Below are 16,026 nucleotides of genomic sequence, written 5' to 3'. Positions count from 1 at the left end.
ACCCTGTGATAGCTCCTCTTTCCTTTACAATTTGAATCATATTCAACTACCTTGCAGGATCTGGAGATAAATCTTACTCTTTCCCGCCTCATACGACACCTTTTCAGGTCAGTGTGATTCTCTCAGTAGCACTATTTTTTTTCTTTTCTTTTTTTTTTCCCATTGATGATGAACTCCAGTGCAGGCTTTCATGAATTAAACACCTCTCTTACTTCTACTACCCCCTTACCTTTACTGGGGGAGGAAAGGCAGGAGATAAAGGCTGGTGTCATCTTTTTTAAAAACACTGTATTCCTTGCTCAGCTTCTCACTTTTCCTAGAGGCCTAGCTCTCTGTGTAAAAGAAAATTGGTATAACAGTGTTAAGGGTGCAGAGGATCTGAACCAGAATTTCTTCACATATCCCAAAAGACATTGCTTTACACAGAGCAATAATACAGCCTAGATTAAAAAAAAAATAGTAGTTTTGAAGGGTAGGTAGTTAAATGTAAGGACTGGAAGTCTGCTTTTGACATGTTCAAGAAAACAAACTGGTGAATGGACTCAAAGTTATATTGGGTAGGGGATTAAGAATCTCACTGTGGTCATGAAAATGATATTAGCAGTTGTGTTAAATGAATTGAAATGAGATTTTGGTGGATTTAGGAAAGCCTGAGGAGGAAAGGTTTCAGCACTGGGATAGAAGGGGGTGAAAGCAGGAAAGCTTTTATCTGAATGACAAAAAAAGTTGGTTCTTAGAAGTATGAGGACCAAAACAAAAAAAAAAAAATCAGTATTATTGGTCTATGAGATACTGGTATCTGTGTTACAGGCCTGCATGGCTCAGGTGATGATGGCACTTTCTTAAAACACAAAGTGGTAAGAGTCTGGGAAGAAAGTAAGTTAAGCATTAACCAAATTTTTTGGCTAAATGTGGGTGAAAACCAAAAGTAGCTAGGTTATTGCTTTTGTCAATACAAGTACTGTCAATTATGTTCTTGAAGGGCCTGTTCTGCAATGTATGAAATGCTGTTGTTCTTTCCTAAATCTCACAGGCTGGTTGGAAGCATCAATTTTTTTTTTTTAAATATTGTGAAATAAGATCTTTTTTTTTAATAAGAAATTGTAATGTTTCAGTCAAAGCTCTGCTTTGTTTGCCTACTTTGGATGAGGCAGCTAAACTATTTCCTGCTTTTACTGGTTTTGATGCAGCGCAAAAGCAGAACATCTCAGAGATGCTGGGAGGAGATCTTCTGCAACCCTTTGTGGTTGCTGTGTCATGTTTAATAACGGCAATGAAACCCAGCGTACTCAACTATGGAAAGACCTATAATTTATATTTGAGTAATACTGCATGAAAGAGTTTAGCTAGGCTTTCTGGCTGTGGTTTAGGAAGACTTGAAACATACTGAAGTGTGTAATATAGGGCTAATTCCATTGTGCTTTAATGTGATTTCTTGCATGCTTAATTTTAGGAATGTGCCTGAGTATTTTGGCAAACTGTGTGTTCTCATCCCAGATTGAGCTTGCAGGATGGACAAAATGGATGCAGTAGTAAAATGGGCGTACTTAAGTACAAATCATTGATATGATAAATGACATCTTATAGCAAAGGCAGGCTAAAAAGCCAAAATCAGAAGATCTTTAAAAATTCAACTTTCCCATTCATTTTTACAGTTCAGGACATGCTAATTAATGTTTCCTTTAAAAGGTTTTTATTCCTCTTCCATGTTTTCTATATCCATCTTTGGAGTTGACCTGAGAGTAAACCCATTTCCTAGTAGGGGAATTATTTCTCTATGTAAGTTTACGTCTGCCTGTTTCGTTTCAGATTTGCTGCTTCTGTTGTTACTGAAAATCTCTTGCAGAATCTGGGGAAAGATTATATGAGCTGCTGAAAAGTTATGGGAACGGGTGGTGGCTCATCATCAATAAAACAGTGAAACTGACTGTAGAAGCTGCTATCAAATCTACAAAGTAGCTGGAGAAAGTGATTTTATTTTTTTTTCTTCAAATCTTATAGTTCTCAGTAAGGATTATTTGTAACAATAAATATACACTCCAAGTGAAACTACCATTTTTTATGGCAATTTGACTGTATCTTTAGATAGCTTTTAAAACTAAAAGGTTAATGGCAAATTTATTCTCAATGTAGTGGTTAAACTACCTGCTTATATATGGCATTCATGGGGAGGAAATTCTGAAGTACAGTCATACTCCTCTGAGCCGCTGTGATTTCGAAGCGCCTTAATAAACACTGATCTTTGTAACTCAGTGTGAGACTGGCAAGCACAGGTTTAGGATTTAATACCCTGTAAGTGAAAACAACCTACAAATACCGAGAACATGATGGGGGTGCTCAGCAAAGGAGTTTATTTCAAAATGGAAGAATATTTGTTAATCACTGTTAAGTATTGTCTGTCACTTTCAAGTATAAGCATTTGGCTGCAGCTTCTCTAACTTTGCAAAAATATGAGCAATCTGCATCATTGCTTGAATTTGAATGTAAAAGTTCCCATTTTTCCCAACCTTTTCCTTAGTCTTCAGAGTTGTGTCTCATTAGTGCTCTTGAAAAGGACATTGATAGCAGCATCAGATTTGAATGGTCTTTCTTCTGTATTACTTGTAGATTATATTGCAAATGTGCCTCCAAACCTCTTTCACATTGGTGTTGTGTTGTGTCTCACTGCAAATAGACTAGTGAAAACACTACCCTTTCTGGAAAAAGTTGATAATCTGATTTGTAAAAAAGCACAGAAAAGATGCATAAGAAATAGAAAAAATGAAGAAGTGATAGAGCAAAGGCAATGAAAAAAGGATCACAGGGCCTTGTTGCTTCGAGTTGAGTTGCATAGTACAGGGGGGAAAGTATTGGTGATGAGATGAGTCTAGTTTAAGAAGCTGTAATTCCTCTTCATATTGACTCATTGCAGAAATGCATATGTTTGTGAGGTCTTGGTGTAGGCTGGGTTGCTAAAGTGGTCTAGGTTTCAAACAAAAATGCTCATTTTTTAAAGCCAGATTGTGTCAATACAGTGAACATCGGTACACAGGTGGGGACGAGTGGAAGGTTGAAGTGGTGGTTGTTCTGTAGCTGGCTTTTAATACCTGAAGATGTCTTTGAATTTACAACAGACATGAATTGAAACAAGAGAGGTTCTGACTGGATACAAGGAAAAAAGTCCTTTTCACTCTTAGGACAGTTATGCATTGGTACAGGACACCCATGGAGGTTGTGTAGTCTGCATCCATGGACATTTTCAAGACTTGACTGGATAAAAGCCCTAAGCAAGCTGGTCTGCCTTCCTAGCTGACCCTGTTTTGAGCAGGAGGTTGGACTAGAGGCCTCCTGAGGTCCCTTCCGACCTGAATTATCTCACAATTCTGTGATTCCATGAATTGCACTTTCATTTGTTTCATTGTGTGATGATTTTAAATCACTGAAAGGGATAGAAAGGGAAGACAGCAGCCACCAAGTTCCACATTTCACAGCAAAATTAAGAACGACCGAGTTCTTTATTGTTGCTTAGCTGTTTTCTTTTAATGGTGTATCTACAAATGGATCTTTATGAAGTATGTTCAGTAGGAAAGACTAGCAAGTCTTGCTTGTTTCCATAATCTGGAGTAGGAGTGCTGCGCAAAATTGCATGTTCACTCACTGGGTTTTAGTGCTCACGTTGAAATCAGTGGGCGTTTTACTTGTTCCTTTAAATGTGAACACATTTGATTGCCTCAAGTTAGAGCATATTCTAATATCTGTTTACTGAGGTGTACCTGTGCATTTAAGTGTCTTTCTCTCCTTATAATTCAGTTCGAATAAGGAGAAAATCAAGACGGCGTTCACAGTGGGGCAAAGGAATTATTAAAAAGAGGAAAGTCAATAATTTAAAGAAAGATGAAGATGATGCAAAATTTGCTGATGATGAAAATCATGGTGAGGATGGTAAATTACTGGAAAATGGAGAGCTAGAGATCAGCACTGACTGCATTGAGGAGAACGGGGAGGAAACAGGAGATCTCTCTATGACAAATGATGAATCCTCTTGTGATATTATGGATATAGATGCAGAGCAGAGGCTTAACAATGGGACATCAGGAAAGGAAAACAATTTTGCATCCACAGAAGAAGAGAGCTCGAATGAATCGCTGTTAATAACTGACAGTGTTACTCTGAATGCTGAAAAGGAATTAAGGAAGGACCCTACATCAAAAGGGGACTGTGTAAATGGAGAGACATCTATGCACAACATAGAGGGTATACCTGTTCCAGCATGTCACAACAGCAAAATGGAATCAATTGATGTTGTTTCACCCTGTGACAACAGTGATGGATCTAGTAACAAGCAAAAACCTTCATCTGAAGATCAGCCAAAGGAGAAATCAGAAGCTTCCAGTGAAAGTCAAGGAGCTGATTTAGTGAAAGCTGAGGTACCACACTGCAGCAATAATGAAAAAACACTACAGAGCACAGACGTTGAGACTAAAGATGCTGAACCCGATAAAGAAGGTATAGCTTATGTTTTCAGTTTTCCAGTTATTACCTTATTGCCCAAGTAGTTATATATGCATATATTTTTTAATTATAATATCTGAGACTATCACTTGAACTGCAGTCTATTTATTTGGATCTTTATATATTTACACATTTAATTTTCCGTAGATAAAATACAGTCTACCCTTGACTTGCCCTAATGTTATCTTAGGCAAATAAGTTTACCACCATACCATATTCTGTTCATTTTTTATGCTTTATGGAAAATACTGTAAATACTGAGATAACATTTAGACAGTAATTGAAGGTTTTAAAATTATTATCAGTACAGTTACATATCTGTATGATGTATGTTTTGATCTAGGGATTTATGATAACAGTATCATTGACATTGGATCGGAAACCATAGAAATACAGAATGCATTTATTTAAGACTTCCTAATAAAAAGTTTGGAATGTTTTGTTAAAATCTAGTTTAACTCATAGCAAAAACCATTGTTTGTCTAATGGAGAAGGTATCTGACTTTGGAGTTTACAGTCAACATGCTAACAGTGCAGCAAAAAGATAAGGAGAAGGAAAATCCTGGTGGTGCATAAAAGAAGGGGCCGTGTCCTTTGAAGAAAAGAGAGAGTTTCCTCGGGGAAGAAAGTAAAAGCTTTATGCATGATTGCTTTTTTAATTAGCTTTTCAGAATTATGGAAAAGAATGAAATCTTTACTTTAAAAATTAGTGCTGAGATTTACAAAATAAAGGAGCTTTAATGAGAGATCTGAATTAGGAGAACATCACTATTACATATACACGCGGACTGTATGTGTACATACTTATTTTCCTGAAGGATAAGATGTGTAGTGGAAGAAAGGTCCTAGGAATAACAGAGGATGAATATGGTGTATGTTAGAGCCATTACATATTTAAATGTAGCAGTTGAATTTTGGACACATTGAGGATGATTATAGTAACAAGAGATCCACAGAAGAAAGGCATTTTAAGTCGAGGAAGAGAAAAACAGTGGATAAGTGTAGAGATGGAATCAGGTGATATTTTAAAAAATATTTTATTCTCCAAGAGAGGTTTGGACAGCAGCTTTAATACAGAGGTGGAAATAAATAGAAATGTGTCACCAAAGCATGAAGTTTTCCTGGCAGAACAGATGCTGGAATTACCGTGGTGATGAAAATGGGAGATGTTTTAGAAGGAAAGATGAGGATTTTGATTCATTTAGGAAAAACAGTTTTGAAAGTTAGCTTAACATCTGAACTTCCCTTAGAAGCAATATAACTTGATGTTGCTAAGTAGAAATGATATAACAGAAAAACACTTTCAATTTACTACTGGCGTTTCAGAATTCAGTTTTAAACTTAACCAGTTTTATGGGTGACTTCTGAACTGCTTTCCCCCTCCCACCCATAATCCATTAGGATCCTGTGAGGTTAATGAATAATGTGCGTTGGTGGAGTCATCATGCTTGCTCTTCCTACCCTTTGGGGGGGGAACCTACAATGAGATTCTCTAGCAAATACTAAAAATTGGAATTCTTACTTTGGGGTATTTTATAAAGATTAAATAAATTAATTCCATGATTTAAACTAGCATCGTGAGAATACAATCTTCCTCAGTATCTAAGCCACCATTTACAAGTCTTGGGAAAGGAATGACCCGCGAGGGAATCCTACCTGTAGGACAGGTTACAGGCAGGCTGGTGCTTCCTCTGCTCGTGGAGGAGGATCTGCTAGTAAGGAGTAGAGTAACTGTCATTTTTACTTTGTTACTATTTTAGTGAGGACGTGCAATGTAAAGGAGGATGCTGCTCAAGATGTAGTGGAAATTTGGGACCAAATTATCCTCATTTCTATGGGCAACTGAAAGGATTGGCTGTACCAAAAAGGCAGGAAATACATGTCTTACAGGGAAGGATAGAGTCTGGTCTCATCCTTAATGTTTTCCAGGATTAGAGGAGATTTTGATGTTAAAAATCTTGCGATGAGTGTACAGAGAGAAGAAAAATTCCCGATAAATGAGACTGTAAGGACTTTGCCCTTTGGTCTGGTCCGTTCAGGTGAAGGGTGTGCTCATGGAGGAGTTTGGTATTCCCACATGAGAGACAGATGCTTGTGCAAGTCTCAAAGCCCCTTCAGGAAAACAACGCGAAGTTTAGTTACTGAAAGAGTTGAAAGGTGGGAGACACATTTCTTTATGCTATTTTTAAATGCTGGTGCCACCTGGGAATTTTAGTAGTAGAGGGACAGTTATGCTACATCAGGTGTAGTTACTCTGGAAATTTGTTCTCTCAGTCTGCGAGTTTAGATGGGAATCAGTGAACTGACCAGCTGACTTGGACTGTGAGGGAATATGGGGACACAAAGTGAGAACAGAACAGATCAGCTGAAAATCCCCCTGAGAGCCCTAAAAGCTTTTAAAAAAAATCCTTTAATACTAATGTAGTTCACTAGGAGTCCCTGGGAAGCTTTCCATCTGCATATGTTTGGATTTTCTTATGTGTCAGGCTATATGCTACTGAATCTACTTAAGTAGTATCTTTCACTTGGTTTGTGCAAAGATTTCAAAATACAGAAAATTGCACTAATTGAATTTAAAGTGGACATAAGCATGTGTTAGCATATGTAAATGGGTTGGTTGTCTTTGGCATCATTTCTCATATCAAAAAAGGTCTCTGATGGAAGATTAGTCACTGTTTTAAACTGTCACAACCAAAGTAATGCTTAGTGATTAATAAATATATAATATATATAATAAATATATTAATAAATATCTTAAATATTTTTAAAATAAAGTGGAAATAGAAAGTAAAAGGTCTGTGGTTTCTTAGGGGCACTGGCACAGAGAGGGTGAGTCTCAAAACTATGAGTGAGTTATGAACAGATTCAAGTCATGCTGAATTGTTGAGATCAGTTCTCAATTTTATCATCTGGTTGAATAGTTTTGGGGAAGTCTTTTTAGATGTTTTTTGTGAAATAGTTTCCTTATGTGGAATGTTCTTTGTGAGTTTCAATAAACCCAGAATAGAAATCTCAAAGAATTCATAGGTTGGTTCTTCTATTCTAGGTTTTTTTTCTTGAATTGTACTTCATATTTTGCTAGTTGTTTTTGACATGCTGATAATTGCTTTTCAAACTACAGGTATTTCCAAAAGTAAGAAAACTCGAAAAGTCACTATGGAACAGTCAAAACCTACAAGTTTGGAGCAGGTCCCAGAGGAACCATCAGATCCCTTACCCTCTGTAGTTGTTGACCATGACAGATTAAAGGTAAAAGAACTAAAAAATTCATTCAGCTGTTAAGACCCCATGAAAAGTGTTTTTCTCTTCTATTATGAAGCAAAATTCTTTTTTTTTTTTTTATTGCAAAATGTTATTTTGGCAGCAGTAACTTTTGAAGATGATTTGTTGATCAGTGTGTGTGTGTTGGATAAAATGTTAATAAAATTACTGAATCCTTATTGTCCCATCGTTACTATGATCTTTACAAATACAGTAATGGCACAGCAGTCCACTATTTTAATTGTAGTTTGTACAGATACCCTTATGTGTTAATTGGACATGACAGTTACTGAGAAACTGCTGAGTGCCTAGTAATTAGCAGTTAACATCATCTTCTCTCTTCTCATGTACAAGTACTCGTTGGAAAGAACTGTTAGTGAATTGGAAAGCAAACTGGAAGCTGTCTCGATGTTTTGGGGTCATAGGTTGAACCCCCTGCCACTTAATTTTGTTTCACTTTTATCTCAATTTGAGCAAAGTTACAACAACATTTGCTGTAATCTGTTGTAGAAACTAGCTCGTCTTACTATAAAATTTAGATCTAACTTACTGGGAAATGCATATAATCTCTTTGGAAACAACAGAAGTATTGTGATAGGAAAAAAATCTTTCATATTTAGCATGAAATCTAAGACAAGAAAAATGTGTGGATGTAAGCAGAGAAGTAAAAGGAGACATTGAGTTAACTTAGATCAGCATGGAAGCAGTGGCCTAACTGATAGCCAAATGTAGTCCATTTTATATGTATACCTCTAAAATAGGGCTATAGAAGATGATTACACTTCTGATTTGTCCTTAGAGAATAATAAAAGTGATTAGAAAAAAAAAAAAAGAACTCAACTTTACCCTATGTTATTGTTTCAACAGAAACTGCTTGACTTGGTGGTTAAGAAAAGTGACAACCTGACTGTTGACCAACTTGAGAGATTGTATTCACTCCTCAGTCAGTGCATCTACAGACATCGTAGAGATTATGACAAATCACAACTTATAGAGGTGATGTAGTACAGTATCTTTGATTCTTTATCTGAATTTTGTGGAACTGGTTAGAATTGTTTTTTCAGGAACTGTGTTAATTGATAGATTTATTGGTGTATTAGCAGGCAAAGGCTTTAAATAGACTTTGAGAAAGATATTTACAAACATTATGGAAAAAAAATAATATAGTAATGGCTTCATAAGCAGAGGTTGTTTCTGATAACACTTTCCTCAGAAAAGGATTAAAATTTTAACCTAAAAGAAAGGAGGAAAAGGAGGAAAGACTACAACAGCATGAAGAAGCATGTGCTAACAAAGTGATAATGGAGCAGAAGCAGGAGTTTTCAAGTGGTCATCTTGTCTCTGCAAAATGTTGTTGTGACTGTGAGTCACTTAATTTCCGTTTTCCTTCTGCAGTATTGGACATACACTTAGTTGTAGCTATCTTGCATTGAACCAGTAAAAACTGATATCAGAAAGGCTTTATGGCTGGTAACTGAGTGTATCAGTCTGTACTTCCCCTTCCTGGTCTTCACTGACTTGCTTCATGCTACTCATTTTGGGTGTAAGTACTTAGTCTTTAAGAACTGCAGATGTAAACTGTGGCAAAATTATTTCAGCCTTCCATTCTTCTGAGGTGTGTAATTTAATTCCTGAGCCAGAAGTTCCCAGATTTGTGGTATGAATAACAGTGAAGGTAAACAGGCTACTTTACAGGCACGCTTGGCCAACAGCTGCTGCTTTTCTCCTACTTGCAGTTGCTTAACTAAGCAAAAAAAGTTTACAAATGTCTGCTCCATGCAATTTCCTGATTGTGACTTTCATACGAGACCTTAAAAGCATGCATACTTTCTTTAGATAGGTAAGTATACCCTGGTTGGTCTTGGCAAAGTCTTTGGGCAGACAGGTAGTCTTATACAGCATGATGTAGCCAATTGTCTGCATTGCTGTCGTCCTTTACCTCTAAAGTGTTTGCATTTCAAAGGCCTGCTGTCCACATCAGCGGTAAGTGAGTCATTTCACCACTGGCTTAGGCTGATCATAACTCTGGACATGCATTCCCACCAGCATCTTTGTTCTAGCTGTAGTGGGGTTTGGATCAGCTTACTGATCCAACTGATAACCAACTCTGCTGAAAAAGCAACAGCAATTGCTAGTTCCAGTTGGGTCACTGGATGCTAACTATTTTTCTGTATGAATATTTTAATACAGAACCTGAAAGGGCCTTTGTATGGGTTAATATTTTCCAAATTTGCAAAATAATTTTGCACAATATATTTCAAACCATTTTCATCCTATTCCTTGGCCATCCTCACCTAAAATATGTTGAAAATTTTAAAAGCTTTTACCAAATGTAGGTAGATTTAAAAGACATTTATCTAGCAGGCATACACAGAGTCTGATCTTTACCTTTAATTCTCCAAAATGTGCAGATATGTGTTTACAGCTGGGTGACCCATAGCATATGTGTGCAGTAAGACTTGAATTCATGCAGTGTGTCATTGCAATGTTTTCGTAATACATACTAGGTGAATTAATTTTAAAAGTGACCCTAATACGCTTGGATTTTCTCATGGACTGTCATAGTGGAGTACCTTTCGGCATTAACACTTGTTTAATTAGTTTCTTTTACCATATTTTGCTAGCAGATGGCAACCAATAAACAGAAATGTCTGTTTTCCTATGAAGTATTTGTTCAGATTTCCCCCCAGAAACAGAGTAAATATGATTACATAACATAAAGTTATTTTCTGTCTTTATATATTTATGTATAATTGCTGTTCTGTCTCTCTTGCAGGAGATGGAAAGAACAGTTCATGTGTTTGAAACATTCCTGTGAACTCGTCAAGATGGGTGGGTTTATCCTCTCTTAAACTGCTCATGGGAGAGCAGTCCTCTGAGCCATTCAGTTTCCATTTGCACCAAGTATGTGCAGAGCCTTGATCTTAAGTGCTCTCTCTTTTTCTTTCTGTTGAATTTGGTGCTATTGTCTCAGGTACCTGAAACCAACCAGCCTACAAGAACCAAACGGAACTTCATATAGTTGTATCTGATATAAATAAAGAATACAATGCCACAGCTTGGAGATTTTTGGTGCTACAGAAACTGTTCTCTTATCTGCTCTTGTTCACTCTACGTGCGTTATCTTTTGGGAAACTGCAGGCAAAGTGGAGACCAACACAAGAGAACTGGAAAGAGCAGATCTAAGTCGAATATTTTTAAACAGGCAACTTTTTTTTTTTAATTTTCTTTCCAATTTTTCTCTTCTCTGGGGTAATGGACAAAAAAATCTGTTCTAAAGATGGCAGTGATGCATTGTGGTAGGAACCTTGAGTAACTGGATGTACAATAATTTGAAGATGAGGCTCTCTAGAACTGCCTTTAATGTGCCTTTTAGTCATTTGAGAAAGATAAGGCTAATCAGTTGGTCTGGATTATAGCAAATGGCAATGTTAGAAAGCTGTCTTCAGAATGAAGATCTCCAGAAGGATGATTTGTATTCTCTTCAATTGGATGGCAACCAGTATTATGGTTATATAACGCCTGTCTTACTCTACAGAACTAAACTAAGACACACTGAAAAAGCCACATACTTTACCAAAATGGTGAAATTCTTTTATTTCATTGGTATGTATTTGTTTTAGAAACAAGTTACACAGTGAAACTCTTCTGTGTTGCTGAAAATGAAGCATTTTCCCATCACTTGATTTGTTGTCCATTTTGAGTTCTTTGGAAAAAACAAAAAAAGCTTATTACTGGCAGGTTTCTTTCTAAAGTTCTGTGTTCGTGATGTAGCTTGGACTGTGCAATGCAGGGAAGAAAATGCTGTAGTTGGTCAAAATCCTGGAGGCCAAGCTCGCTTGAAAATACGACTTAAACTAGGCTTTGCAACTCAGTCCATGCACAGCATTGTTAATGTGGTGGGGACTGGAAGACAGACTCTTGACTTGATCTGTTCAGATCGCAGGTCTCTGGGTCTGAATTGTGTAGTTCAAAACCTTTCTGGAAATTGGAGAGAACACAGTCTAGGCAGTTTCAAGGAAAAAAAAAAAAAAAAAAGCATGTTGCAGTAGAAGTTCGCAGGCTCAATGTTGAAACATTACCTAGGCTGATTTTTCAGACTTAAGCGGAAAATGTTGTAGCAAATTTGGCTAGTGTCACCATCTTTAACCGTTCATTGTAACCGTCCCTATGTAGCTGCGGAAATGTCTTTCCAAAAATATGCAACACAGTGTGGTTAGTTTTTAATTAGAGAAAACGGTCTTGGACTACTGCAGAGATACTGCGCTACCTCAGCTTTTTGTATTTTAGTTACCAACAGTGTTTATGGAGGACTTGTAATCACTCTGCTCCCATTTACAAGCTGAAGCTAAGGTACTTGTCTCCACCTCTCTGGCTAATAGCAGTTTGCCACTGCAGAGAAACAACCGTGGGCCTTGGGCTACTGCAGTAATCCAAAGTGCTTTGCATTTTATGTTTAAACATAATTCTACCTTTGATCTTTCTCTCCCCTGAATGCCACTTTTTTTTCATTATCACTAATGACAGAAAAAGGTTTCGAGTGTTCATGTACATCTAGTTACACCTTCTAAATGCAACCCGTGCAGAAACGCTGTATTTTTTAGGTGGGAAAGTGCGATTAAAAACAACAAAAACAAGCAGAAAACACATTTTAAATGAGATTCTTTGATCTCGGATTTGATTATGGGATTTTTTTCCATGTTTCATTTAGTATTTATTAGCATCATACCTGTTTGAGATATTTTTGTGTCTGGTACATTAACAGCATTTTGTATTTTAATGGAAATTGTTACAAACTTTAAGATTTGATTAAATAAAATGTAGCAGATTTTTTGTAGCAAGTTTCTGATAAAAGGGTTTTTTGCAAGTCTCAGGTTCTTGCTGCAGAATTTTTTAAAAATATTTATTCCAGTTTCACTTACTCAAAGAAGTTTTTGTTCAAGTAACAGCAGCACTTGTGGAAGATAAAACTGCATACGTTTTTAACAAGATAATGAATTTATATTAATTAAAACAGTTGAGAATTTTAGTCACCAGTGAGTTTGAAAAGCAAATTTAAGCTAATGCCTAGCATTTAAAATGGTTCTAAAAGGTCACATTTCTAAAGGAAAATTTTTACTGTCAGTTGTTGATTGGAAAAACCTTAGGAGGCAGCTTTACTAATTGAGGAGCTACCATGATGTTTTAGAGAAAAGTAGCCAATTTAAAATGTTGTAGTGGACAACTTGCATAAAATAATATATCCGCCTTCCTAGCCCAAATAACCACACTTCAGTTTTGTTTTCCTTTACAGATGTCTGGTGGTTATAGAGTTAAAGCAGCTGTTAATCTATCCATGTGGTCTAAACTTGTTTACTCTTTGTATGTTTTTAATTTTTTGCCATATAGCACTGGCAAGAGTTTGTACAAATTGACCTCTCTTCCTTGTTTCTTGTTGTGAAAATTGCAAATAAACTCCTGTGTGAGTCCTTGTGCTGGGGTCAATAAAGTGTGGCCAAGCAGAAGAAAGGAGGTTTCTCTGGGGGGCTGGTGGGGCTGTGTTGGAGATACTGGAGTTGCTCTTGGGTGAAGTTGATGGCTATGGAGTTGATTGTATTTGCAAGCTTGAATCTCACCTGTGATTTTTTTTGTTTGTTTTGTTTTGTGTCCTCTGTATTGTTACTTGATTTCCTCATATGCCAATGTATTTATAGGATTACTGTTTTTTGTAATATCCTGTCTTCCTTTTTTTTTTTTTTTTTTTTAATTGATTAAGTTGGTTGTCAGCTCTGGTTTTACCTTCAGTCTCTTGAATGGCAGGTCCTGCAGCTGACAGTCATTTGTTCTGTTTTTATTTTATTTGTAATCACAACATAAGCTTGAATTTGGGCTTGTACTTGCATCTTTTGTATCTTGTACATTGGGTTATTTAGACATTGGGGAGTCCTGTTTGGTTTCATTAACGTGTGTCTACTTTGTGGATTAAGTAGACTTCCTTCATCAACTATGGTATATTTTGGATCCTATAGTTTTATTCAGAACTGTGTTTAAATTGATGTTTTGCATTTTGACTTCATTTTACATTAGTTTGGAGTAAGTTATTTAATTTTTTTTGAACTTCTGGAAATTTTGAACATTTTACTGTAATTTGTAATATAACTGCTGTGAAATACTTGAATAAAGATGACAAGAAAACACAGCTTTAGCTCCTTTAAAAATATTGTTGTATTTAAATGAAATGCTACCTTATAGTTGATTTCAGTCTTTTTCTTACCAGACTTCCTTGATTTTTGCAGCTGACATATTTCACTCCGGGATCTTGCTGCTTAGTTGTTTTTGAGCAGTTTAAATCTGTTTTGCTTTCAGTGTTTGGCCATTAAAGAAAAATACATCTATGATTAATTTTGGCTGAAGTGAAATCTGCATTGTGCATTGGCAAGTAAATAACTTAATTGTTATTAAGTTACGCTCTGTGCTTAGAAATTTTTATATTCAGTTGAAACACCAAGGACTGCTTGCGGTACGTCAGCGTCCAATATCAGAGTTTTTCCATTTGAGTATTTTTTTTTTTTTAAGAAACACTTTCTTTCCTATTTATGAAAGTTTTTCTTACTTTTTGTGTTTTTCTTGAAGATAAACTTCTAATATGTCTGGGAATTGCTTTGTTCCCCCCCCCTCCCCCCCGATAACTTTTGCATAGGAGGACAAGCTGCTATAGGTTATGCAAGTTAAGAATCAGCCCACATCTTACTTGTATGAGAGCTCTCCTGGCAATTCCTCTGGAGCTAGCAAATGGCACGTAGTTTATGTAATGTGGAACAGAGTGTGACAAGCTGTTCTACAGATCTGGTATGGTCTCTGCTGAGGTGAAGGACATATGGCACTCTTGGTCCTTTTCCTCTTTTCCTCCCTATGTTTCTTAAACTGGAGCGCTCCTGGGCAAAAGAGTAGTTTAGCTTGTTTCAGGTCTGACTGCAATTCCGTTTTTATATGCGGCTTTAAAAGCACAGCTAGATGTTACATAAAAATAGTATGCCAAAAGATAGTCGGGATAAAGAAGCTCATCAGCTAGAGCCTAGGCTCCGTTCGTATCGGCACGGTCATATCGGTCATTCTGATCCGAACAGTGTGAAACCCGTTGCCCTGCAGATATCGGCACTGCACTTAAAACCGTCCAAGGGGTGGTTTCTCTGAAGAAAGAGTGCAGGGTATGAGGTCTTGTGTATCTGTGCCCATCCTTCAGGAGTGGTGATGGAGCTGAGAGGTCAGGCCCAACTTCTGACAGCGGCTGTAACAACGATCAGTCGTAAAAGGGACTGTACTTTACTGTATTTTGAGCTGTATATTGGGTGGGCATTGCAAAAGTGATCTTGTAAAAATACGCAGTGAAGCCTAAACAAACAGTGCTTCAGAAGTATGAATTAGCAGTAGTTTGGTTGCATCAGGTGTTGTTAATAAAGCTTGAGTAAAAGCTTTGTGTAATGCCCATGTTTGTCAAATGTTCACTGCTTAAGACTGCTTTCTCCTGCTGTTGGTTTCTGCCTTGAACAAAGTTTTTACATGCAATTTCCTGTACTTCCTTGAACTTGCGGTGCTGCCCATCCTCCGGTTCATCTTTAAGCCCTTCAGATAATTTATTTAAATAAAAATGAGATCACTTTGTTCTGTATCTCAAGTTGGGTTAAGACTGCTTTCTCCTGCTGTTGGTTTCTCCCTTGGATGAAGTTTTGGATCTCGACTTGTAGTATTTGGGGTTTAAATTAGCACTACCTGAGAAAAAAGTTCTGAAAGCCAAATCAGTAAACTTATGAACCGCTTAATGAAGCCAAGCACTACATTTTTCTTCCCCTTTTATGCATCAGTTGTGGTCATCTAACTGTTATGTAGAAATCAGAGATTATAAACTTTAAGACTAACTAATTCAGCCTCATTTCATTTCTAGGTGAGTAATTCTTTTACAATGTGATCATTTGCATAGAGAATATATTTCAGTTTAACCCAATGCCAGTAAATGGCTGTGACTACTACTAAATTCTGCTTATTTTAGGAATATATTTGACTTATGCTATATTGAGCCCTACTTTAGTAGTAGGAAAATTCTCAAGTTATTTTTAAAAATGCGATAGTTCAGATTTAAAATGGTTTTACCACTTCCAGTGGAATGCTAGTGTAAAATTGGCCATCCCTGTTAAGGCTTGCTGATGCTTGCATGCTAATTTTGGATAAAGCTGTGTTTGAGTTTCAGGTGCAAAGGATACTATTGAGTAACTTGTGCTCCTCACCTTCAGTTACTCA

At 36.8% G+C, this 16,026-nt stretch overlaps 1 protein-coding gene across 2 annotated transcripts in view; it reads left to right on the top strand.

Moving 5' to 3' along the window:
- Window positions 1-13,217, top strand: part of ATAD2B (ATPase family AAA domain containing 2B) — an 83,242-nt gene extending 70,025 nt beyond the window's left edge. For both annotated transcript variants that reach the window (XM_067294348.1, XM_067294347.1), the window contains exons 25-28: window positions 3,790-4,485; window positions 7,613-7,740; window positions 8,620-8,748; window positions 10,529-13,217. In XM_067294348.1, coding sequence (XP_067150449.1) covers window positions 3,790-4,485; window positions 7,613-7,740; window positions 8,620-8,748; window positions 10,529-10,570 — 995 coding nt within the window. In that variant the 3' untranslated portion in view covers window positions 10,571-13,217. The remainder of the gene's footprint in view (window positions 1-3,789; window positions 4,486-7,612; window positions 7,741-8,619; window positions 8,749-10,528) is intronic.
- The last annotated feature ends 2,809 nt before the right edge of the window (window positions 13,218-16,026 follow it).

The sequence above is a fragment of the Apteryx mantelli genome, chromosome 3 (genome assembly GCF_036417845.1).
Source record: "Apteryx mantelli isolate bAptMan1 chromosome 3, bAptMan1.hap1, whole genome shotgun sequence".
Lineage (NCBI taxonomy): Eukaryota > Metazoa > Chordata > Aves > Apterygiformes > Apterygidae > Apteryx > Apteryx mantelli.
Note: the sequence above shows the minus strand (reverse complement) of the source record. Positions and strands in the feature narration are given on the sequence as shown.